Source organism: Acartia tonsa, chromosome 9 (genome assembly GCF_053477335.1).
Source record: "Acartia tonsa isolate MP-2025a chromosome 9, ASM5347733v1, whole genome shotgun sequence".
In the NCBI taxonomy this organism is placed as follows: Eukaryota; Metazoa; Arthropoda; class Copepoda; order Calanoida; family Acartiidae; genus Acartia; species Acartia tonsa.
This window is the reverse complement of record NC_137268.1, coordinates 23,734,885-23,752,963: the sequence shown is the minus strand read 5'-3', so window position 1 is coordinate 23,752,963 and position 18,079 is coordinate 23,734,885. Positions and strand designations below refer to the sequence as shown.

The 18,079-nt window shown below is 31.3% G+C and overlaps 1 protein-coding gene across 2 annotated transcripts; it reads right to left on the bottom strand.

Moving 5' to 3' along the window:
- Window positions 1-3,145: 3,145 nt before the first annotated feature.
- Window positions 3,146-17,584, bottom strand: LOC145328579 (uncharacterized). 2 transcript variants are annotated; one of them, XM_080172321.1, is made up of 10 exons: window positions 17,479-17,584; window positions 12,745-12,850; window positions 10,681-10,743; window positions 10,227-10,322; window positions 9,291-9,357; window positions 8,702-8,757; window positions 8,452-8,505; window positions 6,411-6,490; window positions 4,950-4,992; window positions 3,146-4,513 (listed from the first exon to the last, which is right to left on the bottom strand). In XM_080172321.1, exons 1-10 carry the CDS (start codon window positions 17,496-17,498, stop codon window positions 4,430-4,432), a joined length of 669 nt encoding a protein of 222 aa, XP_080028447.1. In that variant the 5' UTR covers window positions 17,499-17,584; the 3' UTR covers window positions 3,146-4,429. The 2 variants fall into 2 exon arrangements, with proteins under 2 accessions (XP_080028447.1, XP_080028448.1); XM_080172322.1 differs by lacking the exon at window positions 8,452-8,505.
- Between the last annotated feature and the right edge of the window lie 495 nt (window positions 17,585-18,079).

The following is an 18,079-nucleotide window of genomic DNA, read 5'->3' as shown; positions in this document are numbered from 1 at the left end:
AGCAAGAAAAAAATAAAACACATGAGAAATAGTGCTTAAGAATATAGGTTTAATCCCAGAAAGACAAACGGACAAGCATGCATAAGCTGTAGAGTACCTTTGATTTTAAAACCCAGTTTGTTTGCCATTTACCTATCGAAAAATAATTTGCTACAAATTCATTTTGGAATGACTGTCCCTTTTTCTTATAAAATAATATTACAAAAAGTAGGAATTATCAAACATGACGCAGAAGCATGCGTAGTCGAAGAAAATCAAGATAAAATTAGGCCTTTGAAGATTTCTTTTATTTATATAACTATAATAAAACGTTTTGAAATGATGTAAGTTAGATTAATTACAAAAAGCATAGATTTACATGAAATAATAAACCAGATAAAGTGATTTTTATCAAAAGGAATCTTTTAAAAACTAATTAAGCTTAATCTTTTACGACTTCCAATAGATCAAATCTTTTTCGTAGCAAAATGGTTTGACATGAAATTAGTATATAAATATATTAACAAACGTCTCAGAACTGTCTAGTAGTAGAATTGTAGAGAAACCATGCTATGAAAAAAACTTCTTGAGGAAGAAAGGTGGGGGAGGTTATATTTATTTCAAACAAGGGCCAATCAAACCCATAATAGCAAAATAGCAAAAATTTTGCCCAACCCCAAAAGAAATACTATGAAAATTGAACAAATATAGAGGATACAATACAATATAATACTCACTTTAGCACATACATTCTTTACAATTATACATTCTCAACTAAAGGATAGATATTATAATCCCTATTACTTTCTTTTTTTCCTCTTTCTCTCACTCTCTCTCTCTCTCTCTCTTTCTTTCTATCTCACTTTTCTACAAGGATCATATGGTCAAAAACAAAATAATAGCCTTTCCCCTCAACCTTATAGGACCAGAGACAGATAACGTTAATAACATTTCAAAATTATGTATTTTTCATCTCATGTTAGCAGGTAAAGATTGTAAGTTTAAAGATTAAAGTAAAAAAATAGAGAGGGCATGGGTTGAATAACTGTGTGTTCAAGAGATGAGACCCCTTTGTCTACTTTTAATTGGGTCTTTGAAAATCAGCCAAGAGCGTCGGAAATATTAACAAAGGCAAATCGTTACAAAAAGTAGAAAGCAATTTGCAGACGAAAAAGGTCCCCCCCGCCCCATCCCTGGAACCAGGTAGTTGTCTGGGTTATACATCTACAACTTATACATTTATTGTTTAAAGCAGATGTTTTTTTTCTGAAATTTTTCTGAAATGTTTGACAAAATCACTATCAGGGTTGAGTTTATATTATGTTATATAGATATAAGGCTTCCATGTCCCTTTCCCTGACCCCCTCCCTCCCTCCCCCCTTTTCCCCCACCCTGCTCCAAAGGCTTATTTTTTTATATGAAGAAAGTAACAAGTGGTAGTTCCAAAGTTAGAAGGTTATAGGACAATCACTGGAAATGACCTAATAATAATAATCGTATTAGTTACAGAAGAGTAGTCCCTGATTTCTTAGACACTGTTAGAGCTAGAGGGCTTTATTCATCTATTATTTAGCAATATTGGTTTTTAGGTCATTTATACTTAAAACATAAATCAGTAATAATGTTTGATTTTTTTTGGGGGGGGAGGGGGGGCGGGGGGCATGGCGTTCACAAGAGCCCTTCTAATGTACCTACAGACCTGGAGAATAATGATCTGAAGTTGGCTTTCATAGATTTTTAATAGTCAGTTTTTCTGTACCTGTAGGACACCAGCAAGTCTTGTTAATGTCTTTTGGCTTGGAAAAGGGTGATATTACAGCACTTTAAAAAGTCAGATTCTTGTGGACTTCTTTCTTTTAGAAGCTGAAAATATAATCAATTGCAACCTGCAACGTTTGTTCTGTGACTATTTTCTGGGATAAATTGATGCAAAAGTTCGCCAAATCAAAAATATTATTCTAACATAAAATTACATTACATTTATGTTAGGGCTAGAATGTAAATGTTATGTGTTTAAATCATATCATATTGTCTTAGAAATTTCCTGCAAAAGCAACAGTTAGTTGCAGCCTCCATAACACACATACAATTACATATACACAAGCACACACACACATAAGTACACAAATATTTGCAGAAATAATGATAAGATTTGGTTGAAAGAAAAAGCATACCATTCAAAGCACGTGCGGCTTTGGTATAGGGGTTTACCTCGCCCCCCCCCCCCCCCCCCTCCAACCTTCAACCCTCTCCTCTCCTAGAATATGCTTTTTCTTTCTGAAACCCCTCCAATTTTGGGAGCTAATTGATTGAAAACACAGCTAATCTAAAAAGCAAGGCATCTGTTTCGTTGGTGTCCTATTTTATTCAAAATTTTTGAAATTAATTATTTGTTAATTACTTAAACATAATTTGTTTTTGTTTTTTTTAAGTAAGGATGATACAATCAAATTACTTATTACCTAGCTACTAAAGGAAGAATTTTGCACATTCAAATTAAACAAAGAAAGTAATTAATCTCCATACTCTTGTCCTTAACTAAGTCTCTTTAATTTACAAAATGTGAAAACTTTGCTTAAAAAGAAAGGCTATTTATTTTTATTGATTTCTTTTCATTGATTAAATAAGAGGATTATTTTCGTAGTTAGAGTAGATAAAAGCAAGGCTCGGCAGTCGCAGTATTTGGCTTCAAAATACTTATTTCAGAGATATACATCAAAGTACCGCGTAAAATTTGAATTGCGATTAAAATCAGCTATGATATTCCATTTGAAAATCTGTCAAAGACCCAAAGACAACAATCTTTTAGGGACTATTATTATAGATGTACTTGGAATACAAAAGACAAGAAATTAAAAATTATATAAGCTTTATTATATTTGAAGTATAATTACCAGAGACAGAGAAGGTAAATGAGCTGTTTATTACACTAGTCCCCAAAGTTTTAATATAGTGTTTTCTTATTTTTTGGCTTAACAAGTTTGGCAACTTTTACTGAATTTTGTTTGGTTGGTTTATGAAGTTAAGTGTTCAAATGTTTCTACCACTAATTTTAAACTACATAAGGGGTAATTTTGTGTTTCTTCATTGGGGATGTACACCAATTTATCGACCATTGTCTTATCCCTTTCAGATCCATGATAATTACACAATACTATATCGATAATAATATAATAATATATTTATTATTAGAAATGATAATAATGAAAATCACAATAATTTTTATCACAATAAGATTAAGAAACAATTATATTCAAATTATATAGCCGTTTTATTATGAAACTAACAAATATCTTTATTACGAAAATCCTTAAACAAAAATAAGACATCTAAAAGAAGCAAAGTAATTAGAAAATTTACTAAAGTTATAAAAATCAGGGATCGGAAGCCTCACGTAAGCCGCGCATAAGCCTCAGTTTTAAACCTGCTTGTGAGCAGAAAAAAAAATTTAAGAAAGAAGGATTTTCTGCTAAAGAGCCGTTTTATACATCCAGCTGAATTTTATAGTGATAAAATCACGATTTCACTGAGGCTTACACGCGGCTTACGTGAGGCTTCCGATCCCTGATAAAAATAGTCGAGATTTTTTTAAAATATTTCTTTTTTACATCACCTAAAAAACCTTACATAAGGGGCGGACGGACATTCAAGGTAAGTCGTGTGAATTTAACCAACCACTTACATAACAACAAGGATGACAACATTCTTAGGTAGCGAAGCCTAAAAATAGCGGATAGACAAACAGACAAAGTATCATTAAAAAGAAAAATCATAGAAAATCATAAAAACTTCACAATAAAATAAGCATTTATATATGTATTTTGAAGCATGGCCGACAGACTAACATACAAAGCTAATCATATACTGGATGCTCATTGGAATATACCCCAAAAATTTCCACTGTTTATCAAAATTCCCTCAACCTTACGAACGGACGGACTGACAGACAGACAAATTTGATTATTATTGCTGCTGATAATTGCTACTGATAATTAAAAACTTAAAGCAACGTATCTTCCAGCATGAATAGAGAGTGGTTGCAAACAGATGCATGCAAAAGGTGGGAAGAGGGGTTAAATTTTCTAATGACTCCCATGACAAAACCCTGAGCACGCCACTGCACTGGTTGAAAACCTATGTAGTTGCAATGTCACTTTTACATATTTGGGATGTAGTGCTGCTCACGGTAAAATGTTCCTGGTAACGATTATCTACCAAAAAATCTATGAACTGTGAGATAACTGTGCTTAATATAGAAATGGCCATTCCAGAATATTTGTAGAATTTTTTTTGGTTAATAATTTTCCACAAGCATAATGTATACATTAACCGTTTAGCCGTTAGCAACCTTAAAAGTTCTCAGATTTTAGGTGATACTCGTTACTAGGAATATTTTTCCGTGAACTGCACTAAATCCAATATTTAATGTTATGAATCAATATTAGATTAACTATATTGGTAATTTGATATAATTTATTAGGGATCTTGGTATTTGAAGATTGTTAATCAGTGTTGACGGATTTTGCCCGTCTGATATGGTTTCGTGTTTATACATTTAGGTTTAAATAAATCTAGAATAATAGATTTTTTTCTGTTTGTTTTAGAATAATGAAATTGCAGCTGAATTGCGCACCATCGCTGCAAGAGTCTAACCAAACAGTCAAATACTGACAGACATACGAATAAATCCTATTTTGGCTTCGAAACCGAAAAATATCTTCTATTAGAACTATTTCTCAGCCATACTGAATAATCATGTATAGCATTTCATTACAGAGAATTCTCTACGAAAAATAAAATAAAAATCATTTTAAGAATTTGAAAACTGATTTTAATCTTATAATCTTTTTATTTTAATATCCTCGGAATAATGTCTATAATACGATGCTATCATAGAATATCTACGCTAATCAAATTTAGTTATATTTTGCTAATTTTAAGCTCGTTTCATATTGTATAAACTTTCCTGAAAGAGATTGGATAAATTTCATTACTGCTTGTCTACTCATATATCTAAATTTATAACAGTATAGATAAAGGATGTTCAAAAAAAGCACCCTTTTTGAAAAACACGAATTACGCAGCTTGTTTTAATGGTAGAAAAATACCGCGCATAAAGTTAGAACCGCTCTGAGATATGTAGATAGATAAAAAATGGCACTTTTGGGATAATGATTCGAAACTTTTTTTTTGCAACTCTAGAAAGAGTTTAAAAATATTTCTTTAATTTGTATAACTATTAATTTTCAGAGAGATAAAATCAAATTCCACATCGAAAGTTTTAAGGCTGTAATTTTCAGATTATGAAAATTGCATAAAGCAGGCAATTTCGAGAACTATAGTTCATTATGTAAAAGTGAAGCTACTCCCAGGGAGGGTGGGGATATTTAACTGGTACTTGTATATACTAGTACCCAAAGTTTTGATAACGTTTTCGTGTACGTTTAAGAACTTTGTATACATTTATTTAATTTTTATTGGTTGGTTAATAGAGTTAAGTGACCAAGCGTTTTAACCAATAGTTTTAATCTAAAGAAGGGGTAATTGTGAACATCATTGGGGACGCATATTAATTTATCGTTTATTGTCTTATCTCTTTAGCTACTGAGAAATTAAAATGTTTGATATCCTGACCAATCAAAATTCATTAAAAGTACTCAACGTTTGTATGTGTGTTAAAAACTTTGTGTATCAGTGTAATTAACGGTCCCCTTCCTTCACAATGCGTTTGAAGGTGCTTTGACTTTTGTGTCAGAACCTAAATTGGGACATAGTGCATTTCATTACCCTAGGTTGGGTAACTTCATTTCACTTTTCAATAAAATCTAAAATGCAGCCGTTTTTGAGAAAATTAGGTTTGAAAATTTCAATTTCAATTTTCATCCTCTAGGGGATACCGAAGAACCATGACAAGAAAAGCAAAGATTATTTATTTAAAATTTTGAACAACTTTGCTTTTATAAAGTTCTTAATAAAACCACTCCTGAAGTGAGTTGATTCATAGCCTTTTTTATCAGTTGCTTTACTAAGGTCCCGGAAATTCAGTATTAAATAAATCATATATAGAGAGGTTTTATGAAAGACTTCATAAAAGTAATCTTGTTCAAAATTTTAGATAAATAATCTTGGCTTTTCTTGTCATGGTTCTGCGGTAACTCCTAGCGGATGAGAATTGAACTTGAAATTTTCAAATCTAATTTTCTCAAAAACGGCTGCATTTTAGATTTTGTTGAAAAGTGAAATGAAGTTACCCAACCTAGGGTAATGAAATGCACTATGTCCCAATTTAGGTTCTGACACAAAAGTCAAAGCACCTTCAAACGCACTGTGCCTTCCTGGGTTAAATAGACTTTTAGATGGACAGATAAATACAATAGATACATTGCAGTAGTATAAAGGTGAATAGATAGATAATTATAAAATAAACTTACAAAAGAGACATCCTTTTATGTTGTGTTCTTAATAACTCCATCATAATAATCAATTGTTTTTCAGGAAACTTTTGGATTACCTAAATTTTATTATTCATTAAATTCAATGATTTTTTCATCCAATAAAGGTATGTTCATCAAAATAGGAAAGTTGATATTCTAGAATTTTGTCTTTAATAATAGCTAAACTTTTTGAACCATTGGCTAAAATGATAAAAAAAATCAAAACATGTGGATAAAATATTTACGTGAAAATACATATATCTAGCTGTAATGACAGCTAAGAAATCTTCAGAAAATATTCATCATTAAAATATTAAAATTAAAAAACAGCCATCTAACGAGTTATTGAGTAGATTTGCTATAAGCAAAGGATAAAAGACTGTTTACTATTAAAAAGGATAATAGTAATTTGAATAATAAGTTTATTCATCAAAATTATAAATTGAGACAATTGATATAAATTCCACAAAATTATTTCATAACAGATTTTCAACCAAAATTTGTTAGAAAACAATACCCTGTATCACGTAGTAGGTAAAAAGCAAATATGATAGAGATATTAAACTTATTGTTTATAAGCTTTATTTATCATCCTGTGAACGGTAGAGTGACCCCCTACATTTTTCATTTATCAAAACTTGGTTTTACTCGTAATTAATTAACATACCCCCTCTTTTGTTATTAAATTTTTTATTTCTAGCACATTGCCTTTTTCGATAGGAAGTTTAGCTTTTCTAGTATTTACTTCACAGTGAGATCTTTTGACAAATATTGGGACATTAAGAGTAGGCAAAAGTAAACTTCAATAAATAAGCTTGTATTTGAAGAAATGATGTAAATGTAACTCAAAAACGGCCGGGAGGGCGCATATAGTAAAATTGTTTTATACACAATACATGTTGCATATTGATATTATTATTGCAAAAACCGCGCCCTCCTGGCCGTTTTTGGTAAAATGGAAAAAACTGATTTTTGGGGGTTAAAAATCTTAATATTTTTGGTGAAATTTTCTCACAAAATGTAATTTTACACCCCCAAAAAAATATTGTTTAAAATTTTTTCTTTAATTAGACATTAGTACAGGTATCTGAAAAGTACCTCAATCAAAAATTATTTGCATAAGCTAAATACCTATAAATGTATTTTTGTTGCTTTGAAAAAAATGGGTAAAATAATCTGGAAAATCATGAAAACTGACAAGAAGTTTTTCACTATTTTTTTTAAAAATGGCATAAACCCGCCAAAAATTAATATTTTTTAAAAATTTCTTTTCTAGCTGTCTACTTACAGCTATTATTAATTCCTAGGATAGATAAAAGTCAATTATAAGTGCATCAAAATACGTTTTTAAAGTTCTGTTTGTGGTCCATATACAATATAAGGGAAACTTGCAAGGAGATATCGTGCTGAAAGCACTCTATACCTCAGACTCTCAGTTCACTTGAAATTGCTTTTTATTCCAAAAAAATAAAAGGGAACCTAGTAATAGTATCTAACTTTTTATCTTTGTGACGTAACAAAAATCCATCTCTTTTTCAGGGGTTTCCTTTCCCACCTCCCCTCTCATCCTTCGATTTTTGTTACGTCACATAGATAAAAAGTTAGACACTATTACTAGGTTCAATAAAAGGTTCTGTGATTCTAAAAAAGTTATTGGGTAGCTTTACAATATGTCTCAAAAATCAGCCATGTGACGCCATAAAAATGAGGGAGATGAGAGAAGTGGAAAAGAAAACCCCTAAAAAGAGATGGATAATCCAGAACCCGGTATTAGTGTCGGACTGATTATGACGTAACAAAAAAAATTAGCCAATAAGAGGACATTATTGACCAATGGTAAAATTCATAGTGGCGTCTCATTGGCTAATTTTTTTTGTTACGTCATGATCAGTCCGACACTAATACCGGGTTCATAATCCATCATTTTCATTTTTATGACGTCACATGGCTGATTTTTGAGACACTTTGTAAAGTTGCGTTATTGGGAGAAGAGAGATTTTATAGAGATGAAACGCATCCAGAAAAAAAACCGGATTACCTCTAAATCCTTCTTATTTGCCATACATCCAGCTTCTATCAACAAAATACAAACCTAAATTAGGTATTCAAGTTATATTTTAAAGAAATATAAGGTTTCGTGAATTTATGTAATGTTTGGTTTATTTATTTAACCCCTTTATTCACGTATTCTAAATCAATTGCCGTAGAATTAGATTTATAAACTGGCATCTGAATGTTTTCTTATTTTATTCCTCAAGATTATAAGCATGGATTCAACAAATCTTTACCTCTACAAATTCTCTAAGCTGAAGGTGAGTGGCGGCTAAACCAAGGCAGGTTTTACCTTAATTATGATATTCTATAATGTAAAGATTTTTTGTCTAAAGCTTAAGAAATGTATTGGGGTAGGGCTATTTTCATTAGCTCCCCCGCCATCCCTAGAGACAAGTGTGCAGTAACCAGTTCATATAAATATGTGAGTGTAATTATATAAAAAAAGTTGTTTAGACATTTAAGACTAAACCCTTAACTTTTGAAATTTAAATATAGCCTGCTCAAAGATGACTTGTAGTTGGGGTGGGATTCTCCTTCGATTTAAAGTGATTTAAAAATCCATAGACATTAGGTTGAGCAACATCCAATATACAATCAACCCTTTGATTGCACAACCTTTGTCTGGAAGTCATAACTGTGCATCGTAATGTGTTGCGCTTCTTTAAGAGCCAAGGGGTTCCCCATACTCTAACTATTATTACCCTACATCTGACATAACAGCAGTTTGAACTATTTTAAATGTTTTAGTTTCTTGTTCGGCCGAGATTCGATCCAACCACCTCCCCGATAATGAGCAATTGCGCTACTAAACATTAATTGAACCTGAGGAATTAATGTGTTGAACATCAGCTCCATGTTTTATCAATGTTCTAACTGCTATATGATTTCCCTAAAATATAATGAAATGTTAATATATGCAGAGGAATTAATATGTTGAACATCAGCTCCATGTTTTATCAAGGTTCTAACTGCTATATGGTTTCCCTAAAGTATGATGAAAAGTTGAAAATATCAGCTAATGTAATATTATATGCATTACTAGAGGCTGCAGCCCTAGTTGCTGGCTATTAAATGAGCAGGAAAGGCCAGAAAAAAACCCGGGCCCTAATGGAAGCTTCCCTAAAGTAGAAAAATCAATTGGTACAGTAGTTATCGAAGGCTTAAGCAACAGGCAAAAAAAAAGAACTATAGGTTTACATATAACATAAATACACAAACATATATTATTGTAAAAGATTTTACATGATCACCCAAATCTTTTAAAGGAGTTATAAAGCTTCCCTGAAATTTACATCCAATTTGGACCAGTATGTTCCAAGAGATCTTTAGCTACAGACAATAAATGAAACTTTATTACTTTATATCATAGAATTGAAAGACTCAACACATATTATTAGTATAAACTAATTACTACTGAGGTTGTAGTTTCCAATCTCGGTCGAACACCGCGTCAAAACTAAAGACAATAAAACGGTTTCGACTGCTGCTATGCCAGATACGCGACATAATAGTTAGAGTATGAGGAATGCCTTGGTACATAAACAGGCACAACTCATTACCATGTACAGTTAGGAATTCTCAGACAAAGGTAGTGCAATCAAACGGTTGAATGTCTGTTGGATGTTACTTGACCTAATTTCCTTAGGTGTAAGAGTTTTGCATTCCATTACCCATTATACACGGATGATACTCTTTAGATGATCACTTCAAAATGGAATGAGAATCTCGCCATTACGAAGTAATGTAAGGTAATTGTACCTGTATGACTGCATACATCAGCGCATTATTGTCTAACATGCCAGTCCTGTTTACATCCAAAAACTCTAACCCGAGCAGAAAGTTTAAAATTTCTAACTAAAATACATTTTTTTTTAAATATAAGACAACATTCTCGATATAATACAACAACATTTATATTTACGTTATCATATTCGTTGGCTTAATAACTTTGGATATTCATATTCAATGTGATTGGTTGGTTTTTAAACTAGTAATGTCCAAACTTATAAAACATATGGTTTAACCTACAGCAGGAATAATTTTGTTAATCATCAATGGGTCTGTGAATTAATTTATCGTTCTTTGCCACCTCCCCTCCTACTGGATGAACGAACTGACCAATATATAAGGTACATATTAACAACCTAAATCAAAGACAAATTTTCCCCTGTCCATCTCTACATATTCTATATCCAATACAAAATAGAATAACCTGATCACTCATGGCAGCAATCATTAACCCTGTTACTTTGTTTGGTCCAATTTCATTTATATCCTACGAAGTAAAGACATAAATAACAAGAGGAGAGGTGGGATGTCCGTCTGTCTGTCCGTCTTCTTTGTCAGGAAAGTTGTACATTAATCTTAGAAAACAAAATTTTGGGTAGATTTAGTGTATCTTGTAAAATTGTAAAATCACTTTTCATAATTATCGTTCCCTTAAAGGGACTAGCTAGCATAAAAAAAACCTCTTCCCTTTTGAATTTTGAATGAATTGAATATAAGGGGAGATAGTTTTTTCTTTCTTTTTAATGTCGAGTTTAAGGCGAGCCTATAACTGGGGACCCCCCTTACCCTGCAGGGATACTATGTGCACAAAAAACTAACCATCCTCTTTATTTTCAATTAATATCGAAATGTTTGGAGTTCTGTGCTCGAATTGGCATTTTGAGGGAAACCGCCAATTTTGTAAAAAAAAAAATAATAAGAAATTTTCTCATATTCATTCGAATCCGGTGGATAGGAACCGGTTCTCGTCCATACGAAAAAACTATGTCTAGCATCGTATTATATCCAGCTTTCTACGAATATAAAAATGTACAATCATAAGATTTAAACCAGTTTATTAGCCCGTGCCTTCGGCACCTCGGGCCTAAAAAAACTGGCTTTAATCTCATAATTGTACATTCTATATCCGCGGAAAGCTGTTTATAATACGATGCGAGAAATAACTATTATTAATAGCTATTGATCGCATCGTATTATGGATAGCTTTCCGTGGTTATTAAAATGAAAAATATAAGATTTATAAATCGAACCCTTGGGCTACCAAAACTGGTATTAATGTTATTATTTTTAGTTTGATATTCGTTGAAAAGTTCTGTAATTAGATATTATACAGGGTGAGTCAGAAAAAACAGAGTTTTCCGATTTTCTGATACAACCAGTAGGAATATGGAAAAAACAATTATAGGTTCTTGTTCTCTATAAAAATATACATTAAACTTAGAAAAGGTGTTTTTGAATATCTCTGAAAACAACGGCGCTTTTTAGAGCATAAAGATTTCAAAAAGTGTGCGTGATGACTTTTTCGGCCATTATTTTGTACTTTTTAGGTAGATTTATTCAAAATAAAAAATGTCTACCATTCTAAAAAAATAAACAAACATATTTTTTGATTATTAGAATTTTTATTCAACAATAATTAACTTCTTAAAAATACAATTTATTTAAATTAAATTATCACATTATAAATCAAACGTTTTGTTGTAATCTATTGTTAAGATTTAAAACCCCATGACCGGAAAACCAGCTCGTGACCGGAAATATTTCATCTTGTTACCTAAATTCCTCCCTGAGTTTCCTCTATATTTGGTGCAAGACTGGATTTAATCTCCAAAATCTCTGCCCACTTTTGACAAATTATACTTGTGTGTTATAATCCATCATAATAACTTCATTTAAATAGGGTCGGGTTTCTAAAAGGCATTTTTACTTTAAAAATTCTAACCTTCATAACTTTTTTATCTTAAGAGATTTTTTGTCAAATAAAAGGTTTTTTTCTTTTTACTATAAGCTATGTTATTATAGAAGATTCTTTTAAACCACATGCATCACAATCAAGAAATATGAAAAAATGACAAATTGCAGTATTTTAAAAATGCTTGTGTGAGGAGCCAAAAAGCATTTCACCTTTAAAACTCATTAAAGTACTTTTCTTAGACTTTTTTCTAAATAATTATTGAAATTTTAAGATTTTTTTATACAAAATAGATGAGTTATTTTAATTTTTCTTGATCATCATTTTTCACATAAGGTATTTTTTGACACCATACACCTATCATTGAGGCCGCATTTTTAGAGATAATGAAAAACACCTTTTACAAGTTTGATGTGCTTTTGTACATAGAACAAGGACATATAATTGATTTTTCTGTATTCCTTCTGGTTGTTTCTGAATATCGAAAAACTCAGTTTTTTCTGACTCACCCTGTACACCCAGACCACCCTACCGGCTAGAATGACTTGTAAAGTAGCTATGCACAAAAAATCTGACCACTCCATTGTGAATTAAACTCGTAACTCTGTCAAAATTTCCCATAGCACAGGCCTCTATGTAGTTCATGAGATCTGAGGGCGCACATGATATCTTTCTATCCAACCTAAAAAAAAACTGCAGTTGTCAGAGAAGCTTACCTTGCCAAGCTAAAGACGTTAAAAACTTAATGTTGCAGATTCATATTTGATATCAGCAATAAGATAAGTGAGAATGTTTTAATTAACCCTAAAACAGCTAGGTGTATTGTACTACCATATGTTTTTCCACAGTTAGGGCTTCCAAACAAAAGTTTAGCATTTAAGGTTTGGTTATATTTTCAAACAATTATATCAGTGTCTGGTAATTTGATTCGCCTGTTAATGGACAAGTCATTTCCCTCACTTGCTGTCAATGGCAATAAATACAAGGTCTAATGTCTTTTTTACGACGTAGTTTATCACCCAACAAACAATGGATTTAGAATATACGTGGATATTACGACAGGGGACAAATTGTTGCTAGGTTGCTATTTCCCCTCTCATTTAATAGTAAGTTCGTTTATCGAATAGGAGGGGAAGGGATGCGGTAGGATGGGGGTTGGGAGATCGTTATTTTAGCCCACTAAAAGGTTCACTTCATTAGAGAACATGAAAATCTGGAGCATGGTCCAAGTAATATTATATCCATTCAACAAACAAGTGCAAAAAATATTTTACGCTAATGCCACGTATTAGCATTTATATGTAAACACTGATATCAAGTTTTAATTGAACAACGACATTTTTCTGATATCCTAGTAGAAATAGTTACAATCCGTTTTCCTAAATAGACGTTTACACAAGAATAGTTCGTAAAATTATGAATAGTGTCCGAAAATTAAAAAAAACATTGCTTTGTTTTTTTTCTGTTGGCTTCACTGATTTTTAATATAAGTATATCATCGTTTTAATTTCTAAAAAAAAACACAAAAAAATGTGTTGTTGTTAAAAGCATTTTTTCAAAAAGTGCAAGATTAATTATAATTATACACTGTGTGTTCAATTACATAAACATATGGAAACGAAATATCGTGAAAAAGATAAGGAGATCAGAACTCTAATTTTAAGTGTTATTAGGGATGAAGGGATAGGACATTGGGCTATAAATTAATCTTGCCCCTAATTTTTATGACGATATTGTTTTTGTAGTTAACTTGAGAATATTGGGAGAAAGTAAGGGCTGTAGATTAATTTATAAGACACTGTTCCCTTTCTCCCTGCACAGTGTCGGAGTGATTTAAATTGTGTTCATTCAAGTGTGAGACTTGATTAATCAATATCAAACATCAAATAATGGATATAGAATATACTTGGATATTATGAGAGGGAAACAAATGTCGTAAATTTATCTTGCTAACATGGAACTTGTTTATTGCTTAGTTCGTTCATCCAGTAGAAGAGGAGGGTATAGTGCAAATGGGTGGATGCCTGGAATCGTTATTTTGGCCCCTTGCAAGTTTCATTTAATTAGAGAACATGAAAATCTGGTGTAAGATCCAAGAAAATATAAATCCATTTTCAAGTGAGACTTGTTTTATTAATACGAAACATTAAACGGTGTTTTTATCTAAATCTCTAAATCTCATCACTCTATGTTATCCTATAATATAAAGTTGTAAGGTATTTTTTCTCGGATCTCTGAAATGGCTACTCCGAATTAGTAATTCTTTTCATGGTAGGTTTATATATGTCTTGGGGCGGGTTTAGGCTATTTTCCTGACATATCAATCCTCCCCTAGAAGCAACTTAATGGCAAACTAAATAAAAAATGGCATTACAAGAATAAAACAAAATATAAAATAACATAAAACATACTGGGACACATGTGAAGCTTCTTTAAAATTGGTTTCTCAATCGGTTCAGTAGTTATTGAAACCTTACGTCTCCTTACTAATCTATATTTAAGACTAGTTGATGCGCCCCTAGCATCAAGGGGATTGATTATCACAGAGTAAGGAAGGGCATAAAAATTGCCAAAACAAGAATGACAACATCCATAAAAGCGAAGCACTGAAACGGTAGGACAAACGGACACTAACACATGTATAGTGTCAGAACTGAATAATCAGAATATAATGTATAAATGTCGAAGCAAAATTGTAAGTAAAATTGTTGAAAAACTGCTTGATACAGAATAATGTTTATGGACATACTTACATTTTTAGGACTTGATTATAGAGTTGCTTCGCTTATAATATTGTACTTTGTTGTCCCAGGAATCAGTATACCAAAAATCAGATCAATTGAATTATTAGATCACATAAAAATTTGTAGTTAAAAAAGTAAAAAAATCAACATGTTTAAAATGGACGTACGGACATTCTGGTAATGATTATAGAGTTGCTACGTTTTCTAAATCGTACCTAACTACTACAGGAATCACCATGCAAAGTTTGAAATCAATAGGACAATTCTAACATGCCTAAATTTGCGAAAAAAGCAATCCGTTACGGACGGACGGACGGACCGACCCTAATTATAGAAAAGCTTCGCTTTTAAAAAAAACATTCCAGGAGGGATTATTCATTATAAATTTAGCTGTTAACCAAAAATATCTGTTTTGTGCTAACACCGAATATAGCAAATTTAAGCGTGTTTCTAAAGAATGTAATCATTTATTTTTGTTGAATGAAACTAACTATTGATCAAATTAATCAGGATTTTGGAACAATCAAGTAACTTGTGTTTACTTTTTAAACATCAACTCATGATAAACAAATGGATATAGAATATATATGGATATTATGACAGGGAAAAATTGTCGTCAATTAAAATTGACATCACTTATTTGTCAGTTCGTCCATCCAGTAGAAGGGGAGGGGATGGGGTAAATGGGGTGTATGGGGAGGATCGTTAAATTTTAGCCATCTATAAGTTTCAATTTATTAGAGTCCATGATAATCTGGTGTAAGATCCAAGTAATAACAAATCCATTGATAAATATAGCACGGGGAGAAAGTGACTAAAAAAATCAGCATGTGACGTCATAAAAATGAGGAATTATCCATCTCTTTTTTAGGGGTTTTCTTTCCCACTTTTCCTCTCATCTCCCTCATTTTTCTGACGTCACAGGCTGATTTTTTTTAGCGACTTTCTCAACGTTTCGGTATTTTATTCAAACATTGAAAAAAAGACTCAGGGCAGGAGATATATGATGAGATGGTTAATCCTTCTAGTTCCCAAGTTTTTATAAACACGTTCTCTCACTCGCTGACTTAGAAATAACAATAGTGTACTTTTGTTAAATCATAATTAGTTGGTTGAAAATAGTTTAATGTAATTTTGTTTCTCATCTTTGGGGATATACATCAATCTATAGTCCGTTGTCTTATTCCTTTAATTCCCTGCTAAAATATTTTGACTTATAATTAGCATAAACCTATTACAAAAGGGACTTCCAAAAAAAAGTCATGCAATGAAAGGATTTATTTACATTATTAATCGCATTGATTAGACACATGTCAAATCTTTTTGCAGTAAAATACCTCAACAGAACTTAATCGGAACTTCTTTTTAATCACGGCTTGTTAACTCTAAAGAAAATAGCCAAAATAAAATTCTTTTATAAAGTAAGGAGCGAAGCCACTGGTAAAAAAAGTACCAAACAATAATAAATCAATAGAACAACATACTTTATCTGTTACCCTGTGATGTATAAAGATTGTTCTAAAATGAAGAACTCAATCAGTTCAGTAGATATCAAAATCTTAGGCTTCAGACAAAAAAACCTTAAGCTTCAGAGAAAAAAACTTAATTCTTTATAAAATAGGTTCACTTCTTTGATTTTGCTTTCTTTAAACAAACAACTTTATTGCTATTTGTTCTTTTTTACTGTTTTATATCAACATATACTTGTTAGATGTAAAATGGTTGCTTAAACTTGTATTATTTGGAACGAAATATTAAAAAATCAACCAGGAGTTCAGAACTTACTACTGTTCATGTAATTGTAATTTATGTATGTTATATAATTGTTCATTCAAATATGTTATTTCAATGTAATTTCAAGCACATAAAAATTTTTAAAATCGAAAAAAATCACATTTACCTATTAAATTTTTTAAACAGAAATATTTTATCATTGCGTTAGATGGAATGAATATTACAAAAATTTACAAAATATTTGAGATTTCTCACATCGTAAGTTATAATGTAAGGAATCATTATTTTAACAAGGATGACAATATCCATAAAAGCGAAGCTCTAAAACAATAGGACTAACGAACATTAACACTTGTTGAGTGTCAGAACTGAAAATCATAATATAAATAAACAAAAGTAGAAAAACAAATTGTTAGTAAATTTGGTCAAAAACTGCTTAAATACAGGATAATTTTTTAAGGCAATACTAACACTTTTACTAACACTTTTAGGACTTGATTATAGAGATCCTTCGCCTTTAACATTGTACTTTGTTGTCCCAGGAATCATTATTCCAAAAATCAGAAAAATCGGATGATAAACATAAAAATTTGTTGTTAAAAAGGTTAAAAATCAACATTTTAAAATGGACGTACGGACATTCTGGTAACGATTATAGAGTTGTCCCGCTTTCTAAATCGTACCTAACTCCTACAGGAATCATCATGCAAAGTTTAAAATCGATAGGACAATTCTAACATGCATATATTAACGAAAAAGCTATCTGTTACAGATGAACGTACTGACCGACCCTAATTATAGAAAAGCTTCGCTTTTAAAATATTATTATTACCTTTGTTTAAAAGAAATCATGTTTATTTTCACATAAAATAATTTTTATTTTTATTTTGTTCAATTGTTTATGAACTAAAAGCTTTTCAAAGAGTGCTTATGTGTACACTGGGCTTAGAGTAACTTTTTTGATAAAAAGGAAAGAATTCAATTTGTTTTCTATTGCATATCTAAAAGCAAAGGTTTTCTAAATTTATGGTCGGAAGTCCGTAACAGATATATCTTATTGTTAGTTTAGGTATGTTAGAATTTTCCTATATCGTCCAAAATGATGATTCCTGCAACAGTTGAGTATAACTTTTAAATCATTACTATAGCCATTGTAGTCATTTTAAAGAAAATCGTTTTTGTTCTTTATAGTACATTTTAGTATTGGATGTATTTTTCATATTCTTGGAATAATGATGAGGCATCCTTTTTAGAGTGGATATTTCATCGCGTGTTTTGTCATAAATAAATAGTTAAAAACCTTCCCTGAACCTCTAAAAGATAACTACACCAATTAAATAGATCCTAAGGTATAGACATACTTTATTTTTCTAACATATTAGGATTGTCCACTCTTTGACTTGCATATTTTCTAGAATTTACAAAGGAAAGCT